The following is a 27,429-nucleotide window of genomic DNA, read 5'->3' as shown; positions in this document are numbered from 1 at the left end:
AACATTCTAAGCAAATCTTCAAAATCACAAAGGACTAAAAATTATGTTTCTCTAGTGATTTCTGTTCATGCAATGGAACACCACATACAAAAATCCAAAAGCTGATGAAACCAAATGGCCTCTCAGCTCATTACTACTTCTCCGACCATAGCCAAGAATGGGTGTCAAGAGAAAACAGTAATAACAAGGAAGAATACATTCAGGCTTCACACATACATTTTCTCCATTTGAAATCATGCATCACTGAAAATTATGAACGAATTTAAACAAGCAAAATTTGAGCATTTACCCAGGGCTGTGGATGCCCCATCCCTGGCAGTGTTCCAAAACCAAGCTGGATGGGACTTTGAGCAAGCTGGTCTAGTGGAAGATGTTCGTTTCAAACCCCCATGGCAGGGGTTGAAATGACATGATTTTACGGTCCCTTCCAGCACAAACCATTCTGTGACAAGCAGTAACTGCTGCATTCTAACTCCTTGGCCACCTTTCCTAGTGTAAACTTCTCTCATCACTTCCTGAAAATGCACAAGCTTGTGATATCCACAGCACACTGCACCTGTCAGTTTCACAGTACAGTTTCTGACAGAGTGAAGATCAGGAAGACAGTTTTGGGCTGCATGCATAACTTCTTTGCTAATATCAGGCCTCTAGCTACATCTTCTGCTACATAACAGAGCAGTTGAGGTTGGAGGGCACCATGAAATTCCCCTTTCTGTCCTGAATTCTAGTCAGCTTCAGTGTCCCTCCCTCTCACCACTTCACACCTGAAGCAGAAAGGGTTTCTCAAGCACTTGAGCAGTTGAAGTTTGAGCATCTTAAAAGGATGGAGACTCTGAGTAGTATCACCCACCATTTGACCATCTGCACAGTTTTGAAAGGAAAAAAGAGGTTTGGTCAGTTCAGTTGGGACTTCCAATACTTCCTCGTGTGCCCATTACCCCTCGTCCCATCAGTGGACACTACCGAAAAAAGCCTGGTTTCCTCTTCCTTACATCTCTTTCTTACTTAAGGTAACTCAGTGTTGAGCTTACCACCAAAATAACAAACTGTTGCTAAGTATTTCTTTGTTAACCATGTGTAACTTTCTCACATTTTCTACAGTTACATTTAAAATGCACTTAGTGCTGGATGTTAAGTTACAATACATATATTGGTATGTCAACTACTATGTTTAAGTATGTTAATCTAATGCAAACACCTTCCAACATCAAGACCACGAACTAAAGTTTAACACACACCTATTTCAGCTTTTCCAGAGAGAGTAACCTCCCATTAAGTCAGTTATTTTTTAAGATTTATAAAACCATACCCATAACATAATAAACCTGGATATTTCTTTGTTACAATATTATAATGGCAAAACTTAAATTAACATCATAAGCATTTGGTAGCTACCTGGCTATCTGTTTTAGGAAAAGCTGTCTGGAATAAATGAGCCATGACATGAACTAAATCAGCAATGTAAACTCTAAATATTTTACCAATAAAAAATTTATTTACATCATAGCCATCCCCAAACAACTTCCACGAAGTCAGGAAATCCAAAGTTGCCTGTTAAGTACAAAATGAGTTACCTCTTAAGTACAATTTCTCTCTATGAAATGTTAGCAATAATCTATTACTTTTCTCCTACTAACAGTGGAGTATTGGCAGGGGAGGAAAAGGAAGAAAAAGAACTACCCCCAAAAAACAGATTTCAGAAAGATGTTAAAAGAAGGTTTTTGGGTACTGGAAAATGGCTCAGAAAAAAAAAGTTGGACTATTCTAAGTATGACATTAAGAACAAACTGCTTCGAATTATAGTAATCAGCACCATTTAACATATTTTACAGAAATCAAACAATATAGTCAATTCCCAAATAGTATTGCGAGAAAAAAAGGTGCCATTATTGGTAGAATCCCTTTTTTTCCAAGGCAGTGGGAAAACAGAATGACAGAACCTTAAAAAAGACCAAAGGCTTTAGGCCTGCAAACACTTAGGCAAGTACGCAGCTTCATTCATGGGCCTCAGATGGTTTTACCACTATGTTCAAGAAGTTGTATTTTTGGGCCTGAGGTGCTGGAATTTTTGTCTGTTTTTAAAAGAAACCTCATGTTTCAAAGAAAACTATGTTAATAAAGATACAAAAGGTTTCATTAAGCTAATAATCTTTAAAAAATAAATGAACAAACTTCGAAAATTTTTTCAAAACATATAAAAAATACAAGTGCATGTATTAGACTTTTAAGATATCTGAGGGTGCCAGAGGGGAGGAGGGGGCTGCAATTTTTTCAAAACAACATCCAGGTGTTAAAGCACAGTTCTCATTGAACTCAAACTACAGTCCACAACTGCTCATAACTGCAGTAAAGGCAATCCAGACTCTCCTTTTATAAAAGCTTAAGCATCACGAGGCAGGATTAGTTGCATACACAGCATGAGCAACCTGCTTGCCAATTTCATGTAGGAGACAGTGTTGTCACTGACATCACACAGAGATGTTAACAGTTTTGATCTTTTCTTAAGCAGATAAAAACCCCCAAAATAACATTTTGGGGCGTGGAAAAGAAAAAAAGAAAAAAGACACCCACAAAACCCAAACAAAAAGCTGAAACAACAACACCTATCTAGAACAAAGCAAGTGAAAGAAAAATCTGCTTGAATTACAATGTATTAAATGACTAACAAAATCTTATTCAAATTTTTTTTTGCAGGAGGATTTCATCATGAGACTTATCTCAAAACTTACTAAGAAGAGTGAATTTACACCTTCTAATTTTTTTGTGGAATAGTTTTCTCCCCTTGGTTCTAGGAACAACTTATCTTGTTGTTACATCAGGTATTTTACAACCGGTAAGTAAAACCTGTTGGATCTAATCAAAGAAATCTTCACTCTAATTTTCCACTCATTGTCCTTTACAATCTCATATTCTTTGAGGTTTCAAATTTCTAACGAGATGGAGGAATTTCCCTCTCTCCTCCAAGCTGTAATGCTACAGGAGAACCAGGGTCACCAATGTTTGTAGACAGCCACGACAGTTTCTGTGTCTCACAAGAATGTTAATACAGAACTGCATCTGCAGGCATATAAGTCAAAGCATACTCAATTAATTGGTTAAGGACTTGTGGGTAAGACTGCTTTGCTTAACACTGCAAAAATACTAAACCTAAAACACCTGGTGAGTATGTGCTCACCACTTGTCCCACACACTTCCCCTGAAATTTGATTCTTGACAAATACCCACAGTACATCTTCCCTCCACAGAATGAAGAAGACAGAGAAAGTCCAAGCATTTACTATACACACTTTCAAAAAAAACTCCTACCACTTCCCTCACCCGACCTAAGGCAATTCTACAAGCCAAGAAATGCCTGCAAAAAGCATTTAAAATCTGAAAAGTGGAAGACCAACTTGAGCTAACCACTGTAGACTATCCATATATTGGATGAAAAAGACCCTCTTTACCTTTTTTTTGTTTGTACTCTTGCTGATTTCAAGGCCATGCCTTCTCAAGTTAACCCATTCAAAAGCTTGGAAGGGAGTTCAGTTGCACTGACACTCCATGTATTTAACTTCTGAAAAATCCAATCAATTCGTTTCCAACTATATACTATGCTGAAAGGAATAACTACAATTTCATTATAGAAAGTCATATACAGTTTTAAGATTTTTAATCAAATGCCTTATGGACAGGTAGATTCTAAGGACTCGTATGACAAAAGATTGAAACTTCAAATTACTTCACTGCAACCTGAGAGGCATAGCATGCAGCACAATACCATTGACTTCAATTGGTGCCTTAATAAAACCACTTCAAATAGGCCTTTTTAAAAAACTTGTCAGAAAAATTTTGCATCTGGCCCCATTCATTTGACTTTAGATGCAAGATAAACAAATTGACCATTATGAGAGACAAATTTTTCGACATGTGATTTAAAACCTTCTTCTCCCCTCACCTTGTGTAAATGAAACACCTCTGTATTCCATATTTATTAACCCTATCTTGATGACACCAGAAATCTCTCTCCATTGCTAAAATTTGTCCTGATGTCACATCCTGTCTTTTGAACACTGCTGGCGCCTGGGAGCAAGCAAAAGGAGAAGGCAGCAGACTATTCTACCTTTTCAGACACTCAGTGAAGACAAGAGTTGTCCTTAGTGGACAGAAAACAGTCCTGGTACTTGTGCTTACTCTCAGCAACACAAGCCAAGAATTTTTTTCTTTGTTGTTAGTGAGGCAACAAAATCTGTAATCTAAAAGATCACAAGTAACTACGGCCACAACTTCTTTTTTTTTAATTATTTTACATGAGCATAAAGTCATGCATCCTGAAGCCAGCAGAAACACGGAAGAGGACTCTAGACAGATGTAGTAACCAGTTGCTACTCTACAATTTGGCAAGAGTATTTCATTTTTGCCAAGCAATTGGCACCAGCCTTCAGGCTTATATGAAGAAACAGTGTTTGCAGCATTCTAGCCCAACCATGTTCTACCATTGTCAGGAATGCAAAAAACACCCCATGATCCTAACAATGCTGTTCCTTGGCTAGATGCTGTGGAACGGTGCTTTAGAAGTCTGACATGCTGTACCAAGTGCCAGAAGCACCGCACGTTTAAGCCCTGCCCATTCAGAATCAAAAATTTATTTTACTTTCTAGGATCAGGAAGATACCCTTCTGCTGTAGAAGAAAGACTTGATATCTGCAGACAACTGCTCAACTTCAAATTTCCACCAAATTCAGGCTGAGGGCATGAATCAGGAAGTGATGAGTTATAAATAAAAAATACTCACTATGAGAAATAAAAGCTTGCACCGTTTTTATGAAGTCAGGACTGTTGCCAAGTTACGAATTTCTTACGGAAAATGAACAGGTGGTTCAGCTTCAGTATGGATCAGCACCTCTGTAGAGTGTTAAAGTCGTGGTCTTGGTATACAACTGTCAAAACCATAAGAAGTAGCCTGAGTCAGTGCTCACCTCTTTTGTTTATCCCTAGAGAAATGTAACACTGCATCCAGTTAAATCTGTCACAGACATACCAAATCAATAATGCTGTCACATTTTAGTTACATGTCCACCTGCAACCGTAATGCTATAAAAGCCTACTGAGTTATGAGCCTGTAGTAGAGAGAATTCTGAGCACTGGGCAGGCACAGCTCAGCTCCCACACCACTGACAGACCGCAGCTTACTCTCCATCACTAGTATACCATTCAGTTGATGAACACTGCTATCACTGTGACAGTGTGCCAAGTGGAGGCTCTTAAAACAGCACATTGAACAAAGTGGCATATCTTTAAGTGTCACAGTAATAACCTTCATCACTCCCATCAGATCTGGAGACAAAAGAAAAAAAAGGTTGCTCATTTTGGTCAAATACCATAGAAGAAAAGATGTTATGAGGTCATTTCCCTTTTCCCCCTGCAAATATCAAACCCAAGAAGTAGTCTTATTATTTATTTGGGGATTTAAGATTACCAGTCAAGAAACCAATTAGTTTAAATGCTCTCACACAAAACCAAACCAACATAAAGAGTAAAAAACTCAAGGATGTACATAGTACATAAAAATCATACACACAACTTGCATGGATACCACAGATACCTGAAGGTGTAAGCCCAACTTCGGCATGACCACACTAGAAGTTTTTAAACCCCTTGCTTAGTTGGGCAGTGAAGTTTCCTGGAGTACCACATGACTTTCATACTGGTAACTTTGCAAGCATTGAAATAAAGAGGGAATTCACTGCTCTTCAGAAATATACAAACTCTAAAAATACTAAGACAGCTCCCTTTCCTGGCCTTCCTTATCCACTGAGTAAACAGAGTATCACAGGCCACTTCAAAAAAACCAAAATGTATCACTGGAAAAAGTGAAGAAAAAAGCTTTTTTAAATATTACATTATTTTCTTTTTAAGTGAAAATAAAAGCTTTCTATTACCACCCTTTTCTTATTACAGATCTGTATGGTTCCTAGTTGGCAGATAACCATTTGTCAGCTAGAGTGGAAAATTTTGCCTAAGATTTGCAACTTCCTTTGGATCTTAAAAATTAATACTGTAGTCTCCTGTGCATGCTGCATGCTCCCATGCTCCAAAGTCTGCAGGTCTCAGTAGTGAAATTCACTAAAAGTACCGTTCTACAGTAAGTTAAACCTTCTTGTACAAAAGTGTCAGAGCCAAGACCACAATACATCAGCAGCAACATCAAAGCAATACTTATGCATTCAAGGAATTTAAGGATGTCTTTTGTTTTAACACAGCATCTCATCTTGTGTGACAAGCTTCCACTGAACAAGATGAGCCATCCATTTTGACAGCAGGCTGCACCCACACCTATCAAGTCACACATGCACTCTACTAAGTTGTTTGCTGTGTGCATGAATCCAATTGTATTTACAAGAGCTCTGAGAATAAAATTAGTTGTCTAAAAGCCAGGACAGCAATCCTTGAGAAAGTGGAAGATGAGAACGAAGTATTTAAGCGGGGTGTTGAGCAACTCCAGAAGAGCTTATTTTCATCCATAACTAAGGCACAGTAAGATTAGTCATAATGCACTTCAGCTTGGTAGATGAGCTCACAAGCTGCAAATCACTTTCTGCAGCTAGAGACCTTATTTTACAGATGTTTAAAAGGGATCACGTTCAGGGTTTTTTTGCTATAAACTTTACACAGGAAATAATGACATAGCAGCAGCAAGTACAAAGAAGTGGTATAAACAAGACCTCTTGTAAGGACCCATTACCTTTTAAAGTCTCTCAGGCACTCTTAGTGCTCACAGAAAGAATGGATGCACTTCAGATTCTTACCCAAGAACTACAATGCAAGCACAAGTGCAGGATACGCATATTAGCAAATGGAAAATAAACTTCTCTGGGTGCCTCGTCTAGTGAGCAGAGACCAAGATAATCAGAAATGCCACATGATTGCTAGTTTAGAAGCTGAGAATGAGGACAGTATGGAATGAAAAACTCATAGAGGCACTTCCACCTACCACAGACTGCACATAGTTCCTTTGCACAAAGACAATCAAGGGGAAAACTGCAACCAAATGAGACCACACAAGCACATAAAGTAGAAGATACACAGCAAATGCACCCCCTCCTCTCCTGTGGACTAGCTCACAGGTCAGAGATGCCCACAAATCACAACAAACTACATCAACTTTTAATTTAATTCTGTTTCACAACACAAATAAGATCTCAAACTTATTTACTACTAGGAACTTGTGGAAAGTGAAATCATTATAGCCATGATGTTACAGCAGACGACTGGAGAGTCCCCATTCACATGCCAGTTAAGCGTGCCACAAGTCTGAAAGCTACTTGAGATACATCCAAAGTCTCCACCCGGTTACTGCTCCACAACTGAATGACTTTCTAACCATTTGGAATGTAAATTACATGAGAAACAACTTAAGCTATACAATGCTTAAACTATCAACTGCACAGTCAAGTTGCACCCAAGTTACCTGAAGTGATAAATCCTCTAACGACATCGTTTGAATGGCAATTCAATTCAGGCCAAATATTAAGTTGTGCAATTTCTCACACCTCATTGCATAGAAGTATTTGCACCAAGTATTGGTCCTTCATCTTGGATCAACTGTATGGTTTCCATTTCTGGCAATGCTTTTCAAGAAAGGGAACAGAACTGCAATACAAAATTCACAGAATCCAAACCCTTACCAGCTACTTTTAAACAATTCCATCCCAGCAAGGATATTGTTAGCTCACTGAGAAGCCCAAGAACTGAACCTTCTGCACTGCTTTATAAGAGGGACAATACTTGTCAGGCCAAATTACAGATACTAGCAAGAGAAATCATGAGACCACATTCAAATATCATAAACCGAGAAGAAATAGCTATGTCTTAAAAACAAGTTTTAGTTACTGAAAAAGACCCACAGTCTATATGACAAGCACACACACAAATCTTCAACTGTTTCTTTGATCTTTAACAGATGAGTGTGAAAGCTGGAAACCTACTACGGGTATAACCAGAGAGGCTAAAACCCATTGAGAAAAAACAGGTTTAAATCAAGAGATCTGGAAGGAATGAATTTAAGACAAATCCCTCAGCTTATTAAAATGTCCAGTCACCTCCAGATACCACAAGACAAGGGCAAAATAAAGAAATCAGTCTTTTTACTGACAGGAGTGCTCCTCCTGGTAGCAAGATGAATGGCATTAATTCTTGAGATAAAAATCTCTTTCAGAGATTTGCAGAATAAGAGCTAACAGGAACACCAAGATTTGGTAGGGCAGGCCAGTACTAGAAGTGTCCAGCCTTACTCATGCATCAAGCTAAGTTCAATAGCAAACAGAAGTTTCACTGCTTCTTGAACAATACTAACATTCCAAAAGAAATCAGCAGCTTTCTAGAACCAGAAAGAGATCAGAGACAAAGAAATCAGATGTCCCTAATCTATTAAAAATAGCTTGGGTATCTGCAGGCCTACACAGACCAGCAAAAGGATGATTACTGGAACAGAATTGTTAGCCTCTGCTATGCTCAGCATGCTGTACTGGGTCATTGATTTTTCTGGGTCTCAAATTTTCATTTTTAAGTTGGATCATTTTTTCCTTTCATGCTCTACTGTATTTACAGCGTATAGACTATTGCCAACTAAATGCTCAACACTGGTTGCAACAATATGGCCTTGATGCCCCTGTAGTTGTTAAATACTGGAATTTTCATCTGCTACCAACTGGTTTTGTCACTTTACCAAGTGACCTGCAGTTCCACATCTCTTCAGACACGCATACAGACATGGCAACAGGTCTCCTATTCATGGCAATTAGGTTCTAATGCCAAGTCACATCCCTTTAAATGCTATGTTTTTGTAAGAAATTACCTTCCTGCACTTGCTATTACCAAAAGCCACTGAATGGTAACCCAGAGAACACTCCTTCCCCACATCACTCCCCTACACTGAGCTCTGGGATAACCTTACATATATAGTCACATGTTTAGAGTATTCTGTACAGCCAAGTGAAAAACAAGACAAATACAAGTAAGTTAGTGCCACCAGCTGCTCATCAGCATAGAAGAAAGAAAAACTCCTTTGTGGGGATCCAGTGGTTCCTAACCCCTGGTTTCCAAGTAAGATTACCAACATTTGCAAGAGGGCTTCCCCAGGCAACCAAGAAGGTATCAAAGTACAGCTTCTGTTTGGCACATGTAACTTTTCAGTCACAAATGGTACCCAGACAAGTAATTTGGAGCAAGACTTCCAGAAGACAGCAAGAGAATCAAGCTTATACTCACAAAAGAAAAATAACTGATCCAAATTTTCCAGAACTGAGGTCACTTGGACTACTTACTCACACTGCTGCATAAGTTTGCATGAATTCTCCTTCTGACTTACTAGTAATTAAGTTCATATTAATATGTACATTTTGGATGGCATGATCTAAATGTACTAAATTTTTTAAAAAGTGCAATTTCACAGTGCAAGTACAGTATTAAATATCCTTAAAGTAGACAAGGTCCTTTTTAACTTTTCTTCAATTGAAAGGTTTCTAAACCCTATTTCCTTTTTGTTCCTTTGAGAAAAATGGAGAAGCAATTAGCATTTACAGCTTAGTTCCTGCTTCCAAAATACCCCTTTAACTTTTTTTATTATTTTTATGGTGGATATAAATCGCACCAAATTGTCAAATCACAGCTATTTTCTATGCTACCTATACAAATAGGGCTGATCTCTGGCAAGCCATAAAACAATTATGACTGAATTCCTGTAGCCCTTTGATATTCCAGCTTGCCTGTAGGGCTTCAAAGCCATCTTAGGGCAATGCTAAAAATCTAATTTCCAGAAGGCACAGAAGGAAAATAAGGCATATCAATTCTCACATGTTCAAACATGAGCACACCAAAACCTTAGCACTGGGATGATTGTGTTTGAAAGTGACTTAGAACAAACAGATAAGATACAGCAATGGTTCAAATCAACACTGCTTCACAGAAGGTAAAGATACAGACACCTTGAGAAAGAGGGCATAAGGCGCACTACACCTGATTCCCCAGCACTTTCTGCAAGTTGGGAAGCACATTTTCCTGCTTGAGCATTCAGCTCTTACCCCTTCTTGTGTGAAAGCAAAGAAAGGGGTGACAAATAATCATAACCCATAAAGGGAAATGCAGAAACTGCCTAAATCTGCAGAGGAAGCAAAGATATGATCCTTCCCCCTACGGTACTGATATTGCCAGTAGCAAACTACAAATACATAGACATTCAACAATGACAGGAACCTGAGAATTTATATAGGTGTGCTTTACATTTCTATCATTATTATTTTTAATATGGAAGGGTCTCCCCCTCATTTAAGCTGGGGATGCTGGTTCTTTCTGTACTAACATGATTTCTGATAAGCATGAAAAAATCTGAGAAAGGCAAGGGGACAACATTATAACCTCTTTAAACAACTCCAGCAATACTTTTGCCTCTTAACCTGGAATTTCAAAGAGATTCAACCGAACAAGTTGAAGTCTCATTACTATATTTCTTTACATGAGAGAAGCTTTCATATTAGCCAAAGAAAACACTATTTGAGTAATATAATTCACATTGGCGTAGACACACAAAAAATGCATAACATCTTAAAATTCCATGCTATTTGTCTGCTGTTTTTTGGTCGAAAGCTAAAAAATTTTTGCCAGTAATTCCTACTGTGCACAGGCACACATGAATGTAAATACACAGAGTCAATATTAAATCAGAATTATGGACTCTCTACTCTAGACTTGTATAAATGAGTACATGCATAATTTGTATAAATGAGGCACATGCACCCATGTGACATTTTTTCTCCTCACAGAATGAATTTGCAGGTTCTAGAGGTGCTACGGAAAATTAGCAACTTCCAAAACCACCAAATCACAAAAACAAAACAAAACAAAAAACCAACAATGACAATTTCATTCTAAATCCATCCTCTTAAGAATAAGTACCAATCTGGTGATCTCTGACAAATGGATCAGTCAATAAAGTGAATATCAAAAAAGGGAGAGTAACCTTTAATATCTGGCCTTTCCTGATTAGAACCCACCTTCCATCCTTTTGTGGCACTTTTGAAAAAACATGCTTCTCATGATCATTTAGAATTTTCACTAATTTTTATGAAGTCCACTCTTCTTAACTTTGGGAAGGAAAATGGCAAAAACCCTTTCAATCCCATACCTGGCCGTTGCTGGAGGCAATTTGCACGTAGGTAGTGTATCCCTAATCTGCAGTTAAATCACTGGGTCCCCAATGGGCTGCCACACTGGTTCTGTGAAAACTGTTATAGAAGTGGTTTAGACACCAGCTATGTAACATTAATGTACAGTAAAACAGGCTGCATAAAAATGTATGAAAGAAAATAACTCTCTCCGGAGAGCAGGAAGAAGCCTTATCTTCAGTGCCTGATTGTATGCCAGTCTAATACACCATTAATTTCCTTCAGTGTTTTTCATACAAAGACACAGATGCCAGTTTTCTTTATTTTAGAATAAAACTGTTCAGTAAAAGAATGTTCCAGAAATTTTTCTGAGTTTAGAATAAGTGATTGAAGTTTCAAGGCAAACAAACGGATCTAATCACTGCATTAGGTTCCAAAATCACTTATTGTTATAAGCTACAACAAAGCCTATAAAATTACAATATATGTAGACACATTTACAGATTGTGTGCTAGCTCTATATCTTAAAATAGTACATACATATCAAATGCTCATTAAACTGATTTCAAAAACCAGAGGTTAATTAAGATTTTAATCAAGAAAATATTGTTGTCTAGATCTAAGGACAGACTACAAAGGAAGGAACTTAAACCAAAAAGTAAAAATTTTCATTGTCTAGAATACACATATTGACAACCTCCCAGATCTAAACTACGCCTAAACACAAATTGAAAAAAACCCACAAAAACAAACAAAAACCCCCAAACAAACAAAAAAAAACCCCACAACCAAAAAAAAAACCTCAAACACCCAAGCCACAATTTAAATATTCCATATTGAAACACAATAGCTACTTTTAACTGTATGCTTAAAATGTCAATCTACAAGCAGTGTATTAGTATTTCAACTAAAGTAAATTTCAGTTCAGGCATTAAGACAAAAATGTAAGGAAATATCTCTGCAGTCCAAGATCAGTAATCTAATACAAATAAACTTTTGTTTCAATACCTGCAAGGTCTGCAGCAATTGTTTAACTTTGCCTCTATTAAATCAAAATTCAAGGAAGTAACCTAATGTAGATCTGCTTCATAGAAACCAATTTGTTTCTATTTAGTTTCCACGCAACACCCACTAGAGGAGCAGCGCTAGGATGGAATAGCAGTGCCTGCAGAAGCAAACACGTATTTTACTGAGGGTGGCTGCCTTACTTGATTTAGGTTCAAGGGCTCGTCTTGGCGTATTTGCACACAACTAGCAAAGACACTTAAAGAGCTTGGATGGAGTTGCTTCACAGTAATTGATACACAAATAACTTACAGCATTTTTCAGTCAGCTGTAACAACTTTTATTTAAAAAAATTACCCAGGGAAGATTTATACAGAGAATAATAAAAGCCAACATTGCTAGAAGAAAGGATACTAGGTAATTACAGAGACTGGTTGGAGAGTTATTACCTCCCCATATTTGCACAGAGAAGAGTTTAAGACCAGAAGATAGGGAATACATTTGTGCTCTAGTTGCCTTTTTCTTAAGAAAGAGTCTCACACTAAGACCAACCCCAAAAAAACAAAATTACAGCCTGAGAAGTCTTCCCGAAGTATCCCTATTCTTCAAATAGTAAGGATAATGCAAATGTATTGCTATATGGCCACTCCTATTAACCTAACTGTAATGAATTAATGAGTAGACTACAAGTTAAAGGTAGAATATTTTTTGTTGAAAAGACATCACAGCAATATTCTGCAGAAATAGGTTAAAACCTGGCACAACTGAAAGGGGCCAAAAAAAGCCTCACCAAATTTAAGTTGGGAACTTTTGTTTTAGAATATTTACTAGGTACAAGTGGAAGCATTTACAATACTCACAGAAGCCACACACTTAATTAAAAACCACTTCAGACACATTAGTGACAGCCAGGCAAGGAAATAACAACTTGAGTACCAAAAAGATTTAGTCTTAACAGTGCAGGAATTTTATTGCAGACAGGAGCAGACCTTTGCAGCTCTAAGAGACATAACCTTAATAGTAGCAACAACAAAACAGATTAGGAACCTTCACATATTACAGAGGAATTCTCAAGAACATTATCTTCTGATTTCTGTATTGCAAACATAGATTTCTTTGGAAATCTCTCAAGGAAAGACTAAACAAAGCAATACGTTTACAAAACATACCTTTTGGGGGTTTTTTAACTCTCAAAAAATATATTATGCTTTCTAAGTATTTTTCTTATCATATTCCTTGCTATTGCTCTTGCCAATGCCAGCTCATTATTTTTTAGATATCTGAAATTTACCTTTTGAGGACTTTTTTGTATAGTTAACTGACCTTGCCCAAAACTAGTTCAACTGCACTTCCATCCTCTTGTCAGCTACTAAGTTTAGGGAACAATTTACACAAATACTTTCCACATTCACTCTTCCAACACAACAAAACCCATCCACAGCCTTCCTCCCCATTTCTTAAAAATTCCAGATCCTATGCAGAGTTATCCACTGGCAGTATATGTTCACCTCTGTCTCCTTGTAGGCCTGTCCATTGGGCCACTCCCTCGCATGCTGCCTGTGCTGCACAGGAGCCAGGCTCTGGAATACAGCACCTGCTGGGCCAGCACTCAGCAAAACAAAACCCCCAAGCCCTGCGAGACACAGACGGGGCAAGCAAGCGCACACTGCACGCAGGACACGGACCCTACACAGCACCTCCTCTTACTAAGCACTACTCTAGTGAAAGGCAAAAAGTGGATATTGGGTGCAAAGGGCTAGGCATTGGATCTGGCTAAAAAGAACTAATCTTACTATTCTGCTTATTAGCATCCATTTCTTTCCCCTAGCAAAAGCTTATGTCACAGAGACAAAACACAACACCACCTCAAACAAACATGCAATGGTGCACTATTCTTTTAAAAGTTAAAGGTTTTCAGCTTTTTATGTTTAGGGATATTTAAAAAACCACTTTTTTAGAACTATTTCAAAGCAATATTCATTAAGATCTTTTCACAGAAACAGGTTGGAGACTGTATACATTTCAATATACATTACTCTTTAACATAGTTTTGCTTTTCCTTGTAGCCATATTAAGTCATTTTACAACTTGAAGAGTGTCCAGAATTACAGTGTGCCCCCAGGCTGACCAAGAAGAAAAGAACTAACAAAACTTAAACAAAACAAAAAAATACCCAACAAGTCAACAAAAAAAAAAAATTGAAAAGCACAAAAATAAAAATCATCTGGCAGTATCCTAGCTAAAAATACCTACCCTTGGATATTACCACTGATTTGTGCAGCTCCATGTTCAGAGAGCACGCAAGATTTCAAGTTTAATCCACCTCTCTCTCCTGCTTTTCAGTAAAGCATGGTGCTAGTGCTGTGATGACACAAACTCCCACTGTGTAAATTGTTTTTACCAAGTTCTTCAATAAAATATTCACTTGGAATTTTCATTATGTAAAATGAAATGTGCATATTTTTTGTTATTATAGAGCCTTGTACTGGATAACAAGAGGAATTAAAATTCCACTTAACCATTTAATATCTATCAATCAAAATTCTCCAAGAAAAATTCATTACGAGAAAGGCTGCTTTGAGTAACAGCAAACATTTTTGAACCTGCCATTTTTCCACACAGATGATGGAAAACAACTTGATTGCTGGCCTCTAGCCCACAATGTCAAGTAGTTCTGTTTCCACTGAATCTCCACATTATTCCTTCCTGGATTACTTGCCCTTTAAAATTTGCAGATGAAAGGTGAAATATTGTCTCCCTCTAAGTACACATAGTCCTCAATGTCCCCTACAAGCCTACACCTATCTGTCAACCCCTATTTCAAGATGTATGTTATGTTCACATTACTACTATGTAGAATGAGCAAAACAACTAGTGTCTCACTGAATTGGGTGGAATTCTTCTGTACAAGCTTTAGAACACCACGTACAAATAGTAAATTTAGACTTATTGCAAACCACAGTATATCACAGGAATCATCAGCAAAATCAATCCACATCACACTGCTCATTCAGTTCTGCTCTTGTTTTGCTTTGTTATGTATAATTCCCTTTGTCATTGTAACCATTTGAAAATAGAAACACCTATGCTGGTATTTACCTTTATGAACAAGATGCCCTATGAAAAATACATTCATCCTACTGTGTATAGTCATACATTGTTTTACATAGAATTATGGACAAGTCACTGAAGTCATACAATTGCAATTTGTATGCATCGGCTGCTCAGAATATGTCTGAATTGCATTTAAAAGAAATTACATTTGATCTTTTAGATGACGTTACAGCTGTCAAGACCTCTGTTACTAGAATGTGCACAAATTTTAAACTCAAACTCATACGGCACCACTGGGCTCATCCAGGGAGCTCAGAGAAACAAACCTGTACTCCTCTAGAAAGCCAGAGTCAGTGCAGTAGTTTGGCACAGGATGAACTGTGTGATACAGCCCATATTTGGCAAGCAAGGGAGAGAGTTAAGCCAAAGATACTGATAGGAAACTCTCTGATGACATACATATATAGATTTAATTTTAAAATCAATTCCCACACGGATATTTAAGTAAGCATACAAATATTTTATATACTAGTCTATTCTTCCAGCCCCTTATATACTAAAAGGCACATCAAAAATGCAAAAATCCCACAAAAAGCAAACAACATATTGAATTACAAGCAAACTGTTTTATGACAAGATGAGAAATCATAATTTTCATACAAACATATACAAGTGATAGAATTTGACTCTTCCTTTGCCTTCATATATGCCTATCAATCACTTCCAGGAAGGGAAGAAACAGGATGATCACCTATCAACTAAATTCTGCTGTTTAAAATTGCAGGTATTCGTCACAAGAATCTCACAAAAATTCATGTAGTCAAAATTCAGCAGCCTATGGACCTAATTCTGGATTAAACATTTATAAATTAACTGTGTTTTCCCCAGCTATTGCAAGCATCATCAAAAGGCTTTACATTCAGGTTGCCCCTATCAAATTGTCTTTTTTATAGATTCTACCAGAACAAATGACAGATTAATCCCCTTCAACATTTCTCCCCAAAACTTGCATGAAAAATTATAAAAAACCCTAAAACCAATCTCAAACCAAACACAAAAAAACCCCAATCTTAACCATACTGCACAACGTTGTTACAAGAAGAGCCTTCATACTTAAACAGTACCACAAAAATATAGTAACAAATCTATGTCCAACATTTTACAACTTACTAAATCTTAACTGACATAATTATGCCTGCAGTTCATATTGCCTAACCTGTAATTGCAAAAAATACATGGTTTAAACATTTCTGACACATTTATTTTTCTAAGGATAAAAACTCCACAGATGTAAATAGAGTCACAACAGTAAATACTGAACAACACAGTTGTTTTCATTTTCTCAAATACATGCTAACAAATTTAACTATCTCCAGTTTTAATACTGAGGTATCTTCTCCCTCATCTTACTAAAAAAAAATGTGATAGATTTGATCTTACACAGAGTAATCTTGTTTTCTCTAATTCAAGCAAGTGTTATTCCACAGCTATCCAAAAATCTTTTGTACGACAGCCCTGAAACTACACTTCCTGCCATCTAAAATCTAGAGGAGTTACAATCAGTGAATATTAATATTGTAGCTTTAGTAAGAAGTAACTAGAGTTTCTTAAAACTAAAAATACTGTTTCAGCAACTAAACGCTATACAAATTTACCCTAATGGGAAATAAATAACCAAGGTTAATCCTTTAAAACTTAGGAGAGTCAGAATTGATTGGCAGTTTCTGACAGAAATCAGCATTTGCCCTTGCAGAAACATGCTTGCAGGGAGAAGAAGTGTAAATAGAAGTAGCACCCTTCCCATGCAGGGAAATGAAAAAAGCACACACTGAACACATAAATCACAAAATTAAACCACATAAACTGTGCAAATAGACTTTAAAAGGTTTCTGACACTGGAAGATGTAGCAGCCCTATTATTTCCCTTTTTTTCCCACACAGTTTACTTCTGAATAAAGCCTAAATACTGGCTTTGAATGTGATTATTTTTTGAGCCATATCAGCGAGGGGAAATTATTTATTGCAAATCGGGTTTCCTGTACACATAGTATCTTAAAATCAAAGCCACCAAGTATTTACTGATGTCACTCGTGTCAATATAAAACATGATAGCTTCCTTATATTCAAATTCTTTTCACTTACTTTAAAGTCTGTGAAATGCCCTTTTGATTTGCATCTGGCTGAATTAGAAAGTTCACCTAAAACCACATGTATTCTTGAAGCCATTCACCTTTCTATTCAGTAGTAGCAAAATTAAATCTCAAGTTTCCTGTTAAACAAATGAAGTTCTTCACTAGATATCAGTCATTTCATGTGACCATTTTGCAACTAAGAGCAACAACTGCCCTAAAAGATGCAGTATCAAACCCGTATCTGTTAGGCGGATGAAGAAGAAATTCCTGTGTGCCTATCATACTTAGATAGTTAGGCTCAGGCAAATTTAAGAGAGGAAAAAAGCAAAGAAAACGGACCTAAAACTAATATAAGTTCTTACAAGTATAGCTAAATATTCTACTAAAATACATAGCACAAAACTGGTTGCCTGTTTAGTGATCTTGATGGTCTGCCTGCACTAACTGGTATGAAAGGAAAACTTCAGTCATCTGGGAATAATCTGCTTGTGAGTCCCTATCCTCACACCACTCAGTTCACTAAAATTAATTGAGGTAAGACTCTCGTTGACTTTAAATGGAGCACAAAAAGATTTTTTTTTTTAACAGTTAAAAATCATGGAAAGGAAAAATTATTAAGCAAGAACAGCAAAAGGCATCTTTTACAGTAGCTAAATATATTTCAAACTGTTATGATTCATTAAAATCTCCTTCTGCACTAACAGACAACCTTAATGAAAACAACCAATGCTGGAAATGTGAACTTTCTAGAAGACTATTACAGTTGGTCCTTCCTGTAGAAGAATACCAAACAGCTTTACTTCCACCACTTTGCCATATCACTGTAAAACTTACTGAACTAAGAGATGCACTAAGCAGCGTTGCTCTCAGCTCCACAGAGAAAAGTAACATCTCCCACTTTTAAAGTTACAACATTCCAGTCACCAAACCAACATTTTCACATTGACTAAGCCATTAGCACAGAAGTACTGCCCACCCTTTTTTTTTTTTTTCTTTAATAGGACAAGTTTAGTTTGTCAAAATGTACTGCTGATTAACAAATTTAACTACTTGGAACACACTAGTTCCAATACTGTTTTTGAGGTGTGCTTATGGGTCATCAAAAGATACGTTTCCTTATCCAACTGAAAACCTGTAAGAGAAAGAGTAAGTCAGGCAACTGTTGAAGAGCATCAGCATTTGTTAGGCAAGAAGAAGAAAATATTTCTACATTGCCTAGTATCCATACAATTAACGAGACATTATGATGCAAGAACAACAGCTCCTCTTATGGAGGCAGTATAGCAGTGGATCAAAACTAACCACCATCTGGTGACACACCTTGTTTCACAGACATGCTTTAAAATACTTCACTTCTACACACGACTGTTTTCTTCACATGAATAATGGAAGGTAAGTAGCACATGCTTTGAAATAAAGGTAGAATCTTAAAAATTCTCTGTACCTTCTCTTAATCAATTTACATCAGCATCACAGACAAGATTTGCAAACAGCAGCATTTGTGACTGCATGATGATCCTAGCGAGCTTTTGTCTAGCAAATGCTACTCAAAATTGAGTCTGGGCATGACTCTACTCTCTTTAATGTGACAAGCAGTCTGCTCTCTACCCCCCCCATGAAACTACTCATGGAAATCAGACAGCAGGAGCAGGCCATTAAATGGGATGAAGTAAAAAGAACCAATCACTGCACACTCCTGTATGCTCCACCATGCAAGGATAAACTTAGGCACTCAGTCATCATAAGGCAAACAGAAAGCAATAAAACCACTGCCAAGCTCAAGATTTTAAGGTGAGACAGACTGAAAGATGAAGAATACTATTTTATTAGATCACTCAAGCTTATCTACACTTTGTCCCCTGTTAGTCACCATCACCCTTCCATCCTACCAATACACACAAATCAACCTGCTCTGCACTCCAGTGACTGACCACCACTCCTAGCTACGTTGCCACCTTAAAACTAATGCAGCTTTGGGATATAGGACCCTGCTTGCTCTGTAGCAACTATTAGCAGAACAAACACTTGGACACACCTTTGCAAACTCACTGCCAACATCTAGTATTTCCAAAATTTCTAGCATAAACAGATAAGCAAAGCCACAGTTGTAGCTGGCAAACTGACAGTTTATCCAGCTATTCTCATAAATTTGCTAAGCAAATGACCTGGCAGTAATTTATCTCCCTTGCCTCCCTTGGTAGCTGGAATTACTGCACCCCTAATAAAAAGGGATCTAGCAACAGAAATACTTTATGAGCTAATAACACCTGTGTTAGCTTGTTGATTTATTATTTTCAAGCTGATCCATGAGCTGTACAGATAGACCTAATGAACTAAAATTTTTCCTAACAAGCATACATCTTAGAGCAGCCACTCTTATCACGAATGCAGAGATAAAAAGAACACTTATCAGACACCTAGGTGTTATTATGGCTAGCAGTTTACCAGTACTTGCTTTTGATTAATATTGTACACCTAATTTCAGCATGCTAAACCCATGGCTCAGGAGAAGTTTGCAAAATTACCAAGTATCTCCAAGTGGTAAATTTTTCTATGCTAAAATAATAAAGAATGTAACTGCAGACAAAGTGATGGAAAACAGGTAGTTTGACTAACACTTCAAACATGCATATAGTTCCTACTAAATATGCAACACTTGAGGTATCAAACCAAACTAGCAGCACTGATTTACAGAGACCAAAAAAAACCTTAGAATACTTCTGCCAAAAATTTTAACAATATTTCTAAATTAGAAAGACAAACTGCTCCCATTTACAAGGCACACATTTCCACTACCCTTTTAAACACTTTTCAACAGCACAAAACATTCTAGGTAATTCGTATGTGGATCATTCCCCCAATGTGATTTCAAGGACCTGAAATTTCTTCAGCATCAGTAGTTTTAGGAGGCTAAGCAAAGCCCAGAAGTGAATGGAATGCCTACCATCCAAGTCATAATCTGTTGAATGAGACTGGCTGCAGAGTTCTCCTACAATCCAAGGCATATGCTAGAACTGTACAAGTCCTCTCCCAGCATATATAAAAAGGCATCCTTCCCAGCAGCTGCCACATCATGAAAATGATGCATACAAACAAAACCCCAAAATAAACACTTTAAAACAATGACTTAAATGACTGTATAACTGAACTCAGCAGCTGGAGAAACAAAGCAAGTAGCAAATGATGTATCCCTCACTTGTAGAAGTCCTGGACTATACTCTTATCAGCAAGCTCCACATCACACCTAGCAACCAAATTTGGGCAGCAGACTAATGTTCCTGGAGGCCAGACAGAAATTAAATAAATATAGCAGATAATAAAAGCAGAGAGGACCACCACCAACCCCTATGCAGACCAGGCTTCAAGGATTAAGCATATTTTCTACCACTGATTTCATACAATACATCATCTAATTCATTGAATATGGATAATACTATCACAGCTATTTAGTCTACTTAGACCTGTTCTCAGGAGTTTTTCTGCCAAACTGTTTAGATTGATTTAAAGTCATGGTTTTTTGCGCAAGAAATAGAAAAAAGCAAGAGGAAGACCTGCCAGGGCAAGCTGGGCAATTTAATTCAACAGTAATACTGCAGTATTCCATACAATTCACTGAAAACTGTTTGTGTAGTACTGCACTGATTTACAACAGATCTAAAAAATATACTGACTCTATGAAAATAAAGGGGAATTAATAGCATGTACTTCAGAAGATAAACTCTGGAGCATGAAATACTCTAATTCTTACGCTCTGAGCAAAGGAAAGTATTCTAGAGAAAACACAGTAACTGACATAGAAAAAGTCACAGCTTGGTATTTCCAACTGAGAAATATTAAATCAAACTGTATGTTTTTACCCTACCACAAAACAAAGCTTTTTTATCTCAACATTGAAAATTTTTGTCTTTTGCTCCGTGAACATTCATTTTATCCCCACCTAGTTCCAAGCAGACAGTATTTATGATGATGCTGTTCTAAGGAACCGGAGAAGTACTAGATGCCAGTAAAGATTACAGATCAAATGAAAGATAACTCCTAAGCATTGTGTCTTTATAGATAAATAAACCTGCTCACTTCTTTTATTTGTACTGTTACCTCAACCAATCCCACTAAAATAATTAAGACAAGCGAAAGCTCGGGAAATAAATCTGAAAACAAAAGGCTTCTTACATGTCTCCCAACCAAACTTGTCTGGGTACATATGCACCATGCATACACACCTTTTGAGACCCTTTTATGTACTGATGAAAAGATGAAGCCCAGGAGATGAACAAGCAGGGTGTTGAGGGAGTCCAAACACAAGTACCAAAATTGGAACAGGAATACATGTACAGGCATCCCTGTTCCATTCATACAGGACATTAGGAGAAAACAACACTAGCCAGAAGAAAGTAACACGTGGGCAAAGATCGCCAGTGAGGACCTACGCTGCGACAGAAGCTATCTCCGTGCCACGCACAACCGAGAGACCAGAAGTCGGGACCCACACCCACGGCTGGACCAAGCTCTGCGACCACGGGCAACCGCGAGTGGACATCCCGCAGCAACAAGTGCGTGACGGGGCAGAGAGGAGCCCCTCCCGACCCCTTTCAGCCCTACAAGCGGCGGGAGAAGAGCCCCGGCAGCCCACCACCGCGCTGGAGGCCGCTTTTGTTCTCCACCGAGACGGGTACAGACCCATCGCCTGCGCCCGCTCCGGGCCGCCTCCAAGCGCTCATCCCACGGGAGACCCCATTACCTCTTTTCGGCCTGGGGAAGCTCTCGTGCAGGTGAAAGATGACTTTCTCCACAAAGTGCTGAATGTTGCTGTGCTCAGGCCCTCTGACAAACACCATCCAGTCGTGGGTGAAGCCCTCTACGGTGGGCTTCTTCCTGACCTGGGCTCGGTGTCCCAGCTCCAGCTTCACCTGGACGGCACACTGCGGGGGAAGAGGCGGGGAGCAGCCGGTGAGCGCCCCAACAAGCGAAGATGGGGCGGGCGGCCGGGGGGAACCGGCCCCATCGCGGGCGGTACGGAGACGCACGGACACAGCGGTACCATAAACACGGCAAAAAGGATTTGGTAGGGGGAGAGCTGGCAAAACCAGCAAGGCACCGCTGCAACAACAAAAAAACGACCCCACGGGCGAGGGCGCAGAACAGCTCTCGGTGCCACCGGGAGAGCGCGGGGAGGCGACCCAGGGCTCGCTGTCAGGAACGCTCCGTCCTGCCCTCGGCGCCTCCGCGCTCGCTGCCCGCGCTGCGGCGGCAGGACCACGGCTCCCTCCGAGTGCGTGCGCGCGCCGCCGCCGGGAGCAGCGGAGGCAGGGAAAGCCGCACGCAAAGAGAAATTCCCGGTCACGCCAACCCTCTCCCGGTGGCGCCGGGCAGCGCGGGCCGGAGGAGACCCGCGGTACTCACTCACCGAGCCGGCCATGCCTGGGGCGCCGGTTCTGCCGGGGCGCTCGCTGCCGTCCCCCACCCCCACCGCGCAGCCCTAATTCATGAGGACGTGGAGGAGATGGCGGGCGCGCAGAGAAGCGGCGAGCGGCCGGCAGGCATCCTCTGTTTCGCTGCTCGGGCCGGCTGCGGCGGCGGCTGCCGGCTCTGGCTCGCGGCTCCGGCTCCCCGCGCTCCCGCTGCCCGCGCTCCCGCTCCTCGCCCGCGGCAGCCCCAGCGCTCGCCCCAGCCCCGCCGGCCAGCGCAGCGCCCACCGCGCATGCGCACCGTACGCCTGACTGACACCGAGCCAGGGGCACAGTAGTAAGTGCCGGGGGCGGCACCGGCGCGACGCGATAGCCAATGGCGTGCGAGCTCCTCCGCTGGCCCCGCCCCCGCCCCGCCCCGCCCCGCCCGCCCTTAAAGTAACAGGTTGCGGCCCCGGCCGGCGCCCGCGGCGGCGCCACGCGCCAGTCCCGAGCCGGCCCCGCTGACTGCGCTGCCCGCACCGCGCACCGCCGCCACTCGCGCAGCGGCACCAACAAACGCCTCCGAAAGGCCCCCGATGAACCCCCTTGCGAAAACAAAGAGAGGAGGACAGGACGGGAATGCCCGACCTGCACAGGGATGGCAGGTGGCGATGGGTACACCGCAGGCAGGAAATAACAAACGGGATTCTTTAACTCATGTTGGTAGCACCAGCTGCTATTTTTACCTGTAACAGGTTGAGAGTCTCTTAAAACGCGGTTACTCCCTCAAACATCTCTGTATCTCCTCCCTACTATAGGAGATAACGTGGGGATTCCTGCCACGGCAATATGCCACTGAGGAGCTGAAGTGATTTACTGTGAATGTCTAAGTCACGGTGCTGACGTTCGTGAGATTACTGTTTTTCAACAGCCATAAAATTGTCAAAAATTGCCGGTAGTAACTTTTGGCACGTTGAAAACTCATTTAGTCTGTTCGATGATTATATTTTTGACAATCTTTGCGAAGGCAGTGGTAACCCAGTGACTGGACGCACAGCACGGCAATCCTTCCCGAGCGCAGCATGCCACACACAAGTAGAACACCCTCCCTGGGCCTTCCAGGTGTCACCAAGAGATGGCGCGCCGAGTCCTCGAGCTAACGTCCTCATTTGACCTCTCCAGTAGACCACGATTTCTATCTTCTCTCTTTCCATTTCGGGAATAAGCGCACATTGTCGAAAGTCTAGCATGATTTAATAATTCCTTCGAAACTGCTGAGATGAATCTTCCTCTTCTTACAGAGGTTGTAATCCCTAATTGATAAAATCAATACTAAGAACTGAAAAGGATGAATACAACTTGTAAAAATTCCACAAGTTACAACGTGATTTGAAATGTATGTGCATATCCATGTATATGAATATCCATGTTTTAAAATTCTCACGTGCATTCCTGAAACTTCACATATCTTCTAATAATCTTGCATTAGGCAAGCCAGCCAATGTAAGAACTCCTGCTGAGTCCATAAACGCACCAAAGCTGATTCTGGTAAATTTAAAAACTTTGTTCTTGAGAAAGGATTATGCATGTAAGCAAGGACAGAGAGGCTGGACCACCACCGAGCATAATGTAGTGGGCTTCCAGCTCTCAGGACTCATCTGAAGAGAGCATCATCTTCATAACTTGGAATTCTACTGGAAGGAATGGAGCTGGATCTGGCGTCCTTCTACACTGACTTATTTCTTATGTATTTGGACAAAATTATTTTTCCTCTTGACTTAAAATGGGACTGAATCACTACAAGCTGTTTCCCTATAATACATATCAGTGTCAGGGTGGAAATGCTTCTAACCTCATTCATTCTAAGTGTCTTTTTAGCTACTTAACTGAGACCATTCAGTTGAGTAATCACTACTCAGAAACATCTGCTGATTCAGGCTCAAATCTGGAAAAGAAAAAGAAGTTGTTTGATTTTCGTCAGTTGTGAAGCAATGTTGATTTTTAAACAACAAAAAAACCCAAACACAGCATTTGTATTCAAGCTGAAGAGGTTGAGATGCAGTTACAGCCATGATCTAAAAATCTAAAAATTTCATTAATTCCAAATATAATCTTTGGCTGACAGGAGTATAATCAAAGAATGGTATCAAGCTGTTGAGTGACAAACTGGTGCAACATTTACTTCATTTTGGATTAACAGTTAAAATAAACATTCTTTGATATCATTATAGCAGATGGATGTAATTATGTGCATATGAATGTGCAAAGACACTGGCTCAAAGAACTACAGAATTATAAAGGTGAAGGCAATTTTCTACAAGTGCTATCCAGTACTGCTTAAACAAGGTTTACCAGGGAATAATTACACAGCTGCTGGAAAATAAGAGACGTTTAAGTTATGTTCTTAGAGGTATTTAACAACCTAAGTGTTCATTTAATCAACTCCAGCAATGCTGAAAATGCTTGTACTTTTTATGTGTGCTGAAATAACTGATACAGCTGTAGGCTTCCTGGAAGGCACCAGTCCCTGTGTTCAGACCTCTTCAGACGTACCTGCATCAAGCTGTGACATGTGATGCATAGATGCCAGATCCCTGACTTAGGTGGAACATGGGTCAACCTTTCTGCTCCATATATAGCTAACTGTGTACAGAGCGTAGATGTGTTAGCGCAGCATTACACCTGACCTAACAGGAGCTGTATTTCATAGCTATACTGTTGGTGATTCCACACAGTGGAAAGGAATTGCTGCTATCATTTTCTTACACAAGGCAGATATATCTTATGCCACAAAAAAGGAAGACTGTTTCCCAGCTCATTTGGATACACTGAATTGTCTTCAATATTTCAAACACAGTTGTTTTAAATTTCTATTTGAAGTTCAAATTTTGTGACTCAAGTATATTGACTGACTCTTAAATAGGCCTTGTTTTCAAATATTTCAAAAAAAGCAATGAACTGAAAAAGCTAATATTACTGGCTATAAATGAAACCACCGTGCCTTTTAAATATATCATCAGTCTGAATTTCTCTGTATTTGAGATATTTTAATTTCCTTATGAAGACAATATAAAAAAATCATAGCCAATCTTGCTCCAAGCCAGATATTGATTACAATGGTCTGAACCAGAGCAAAAAGTTAAAATAATCCTACATCTGATCTTACACATACAACAAGGAATATGTCTAAATTTCTTTGTAATACCATTCTAGTTACCAGGAACTAATGGCAGAAAGTCTGGATTGGCTTTCTTTGGTTAGCTACACAGGATGAACAAATGCCAAGCAGCTTGAGCCAAATGTGTGCCTGTTTTCAGGTTTTATTGGCTTGTCAATTTCTAATCGCAAATCAAATAGAAAATAAGAACTTTAGCTGGAAACATATAAACCCCCTTATCAATAGAACAGATCTGCAAGACGAAGGGCTGCATGATTTAGAAAACAATATAAAACAGTTTATAACTCACCACTGGTCACCTCAGAGGGACGTAGTAATAACAACTAAAGATAAATGCAAAAAGGGGTCTTGGCTATGCACAATATTACAGTATAAAAGGTTAAAAAAAATTTTTTTATTGACCTCCAGGGACACAAAAGGAAATTCATTGAGAGTGGAAAAGTCTTGTTGAAAGACCTACAAGGAAGTATTTAGGGGTTTATTTCCTCACAATGCTGGTGCCCCTAGAGTAAATGCTCCTGTTAGTCAAAGAAATAAAGTCAAATTCTGTACTCTGTTTAGACCTGTGTAATGACTAAGTTCAGAGAACTTCTTTTGGATTTCCCCAGCCATAGCCAGGACAGTCTGATCACATGCGCAAAGGCGGTATTAGGGAGTAGCTTCACTGAAATCAGTGTTTTCAGTTCCTGGCCTGACAGGAAATCTCCCCATTAGCAATCAGGCAGAGCAAAAAGCAATTATGTGACCATCTTCACTCTGCATCAGGTTCTTGTGGTGGCAGCAACCTCAGTTTGAATCCAAGTCATGGCACCAAAAACACTGTCGTGGATTGACCCTGTCTGGATGCCAGGCACCCACCAAAGACTCTCTCTCCCAGTCTTCTCTGCAGCTGGACAAGGGAGAGAAAATACAACAAAGGATTCATGGGTTGAGATGGGGCTAGAGAGAGACTACTCATGAAATACCATCATGGGCAAAACAGGCTTGAATTAGAGATATTAGCTGAATTTATTACTAACAAAATCAGAGCAGGATAACGAGAAATAAAATAAGACCTTAAAAACACCTTATTCCCACTCCCCCCTCCTTCCCTGCTCAACCTTCTCCCCCCAGCAGTGTGTGGAGACAGGGAATGGGGGTTACGGTCTGTTCATCACATGTTGTTTCTCCCACTGCTCAGGAAGGGGAGTCCTTCCCCTTCTCCAGTGTGGGGTCCCTCCCATGGGAGACAGTTCTCCATGAACATCTCCAATGTGAGCCCATCCCATGGGCATCAGTCCTCCCCAGACTGCTCCAACGTGGGTCACTCTTCCATGAGCTGCAGTCCTTCAAGGACAGGCTGCTCCAGTGTAGGTCCCCCATGGGGTCGCAAGTCCTTCCAGGAAACCTGCTCCAGCATGGGCTCCTCTCTCCACAGGTCTGCAGGTCCCTGCCAGGAGCCTGCTGCAGCACAGACCTCCCATGGGGTCACAGCCTCCTCTCAGGCATCCACCTGCTCCAGTGTGGGGCTCCTCTGTGGGCTGCAGGTGGAT

The 27,429-nt window shown here is 39.8% G+C and overlaps 1 protein-coding gene across 1 annotated transcript in view; it reads right to left on the bottom strand.

Annotated features, from left to right (window-relative positions):
* MLLT3 (MLLT3 super elongation complex subunit) overlaps nt 1-22,951 on the bottom strand; it is a 121,696-nt gene extending 98,745 nt beyond the window's left edge. The window contains exons 1-2 of the mRNA XM_048292211.1: nt 22,737-22,951; nt 22,071-22,251 (exon numbers count right to left, since the gene is read on the bottom strand). Of these exons, the coding sequence (XP_048148168.1) occupies nt 22,071-22,251; nt 22,737-22,748 (193 nt within the window). The 5' untranslated portion in view covers nt 22,749-22,951. The remainder of the gene's footprint in view (nt 1-22,070; nt 22,252-22,736) is intronic.
* Between the last annotated feature and the right edge of the window lie 4,478 nt (nt 22,952-27,429).

The sequence above is a fragment of the Corvus hawaiiensis genome, chromosome Z (assembly GCF_020740725.1).
Source record: "Corvus hawaiiensis isolate bCorHaw1 chromosome Z, bCorHaw1.pri.cur, whole genome shotgun sequence".
In the NCBI taxonomy this organism is placed as follows: Eukaryota; Metazoa; Chordata; class Aves; order Passeriformes; family Corvidae; genus Corvus; species Corvus hawaiiensis.
Note: the sequence above shows the minus strand (reverse complement) of the source record. Positions and strands in the feature narration are given on the sequence as shown.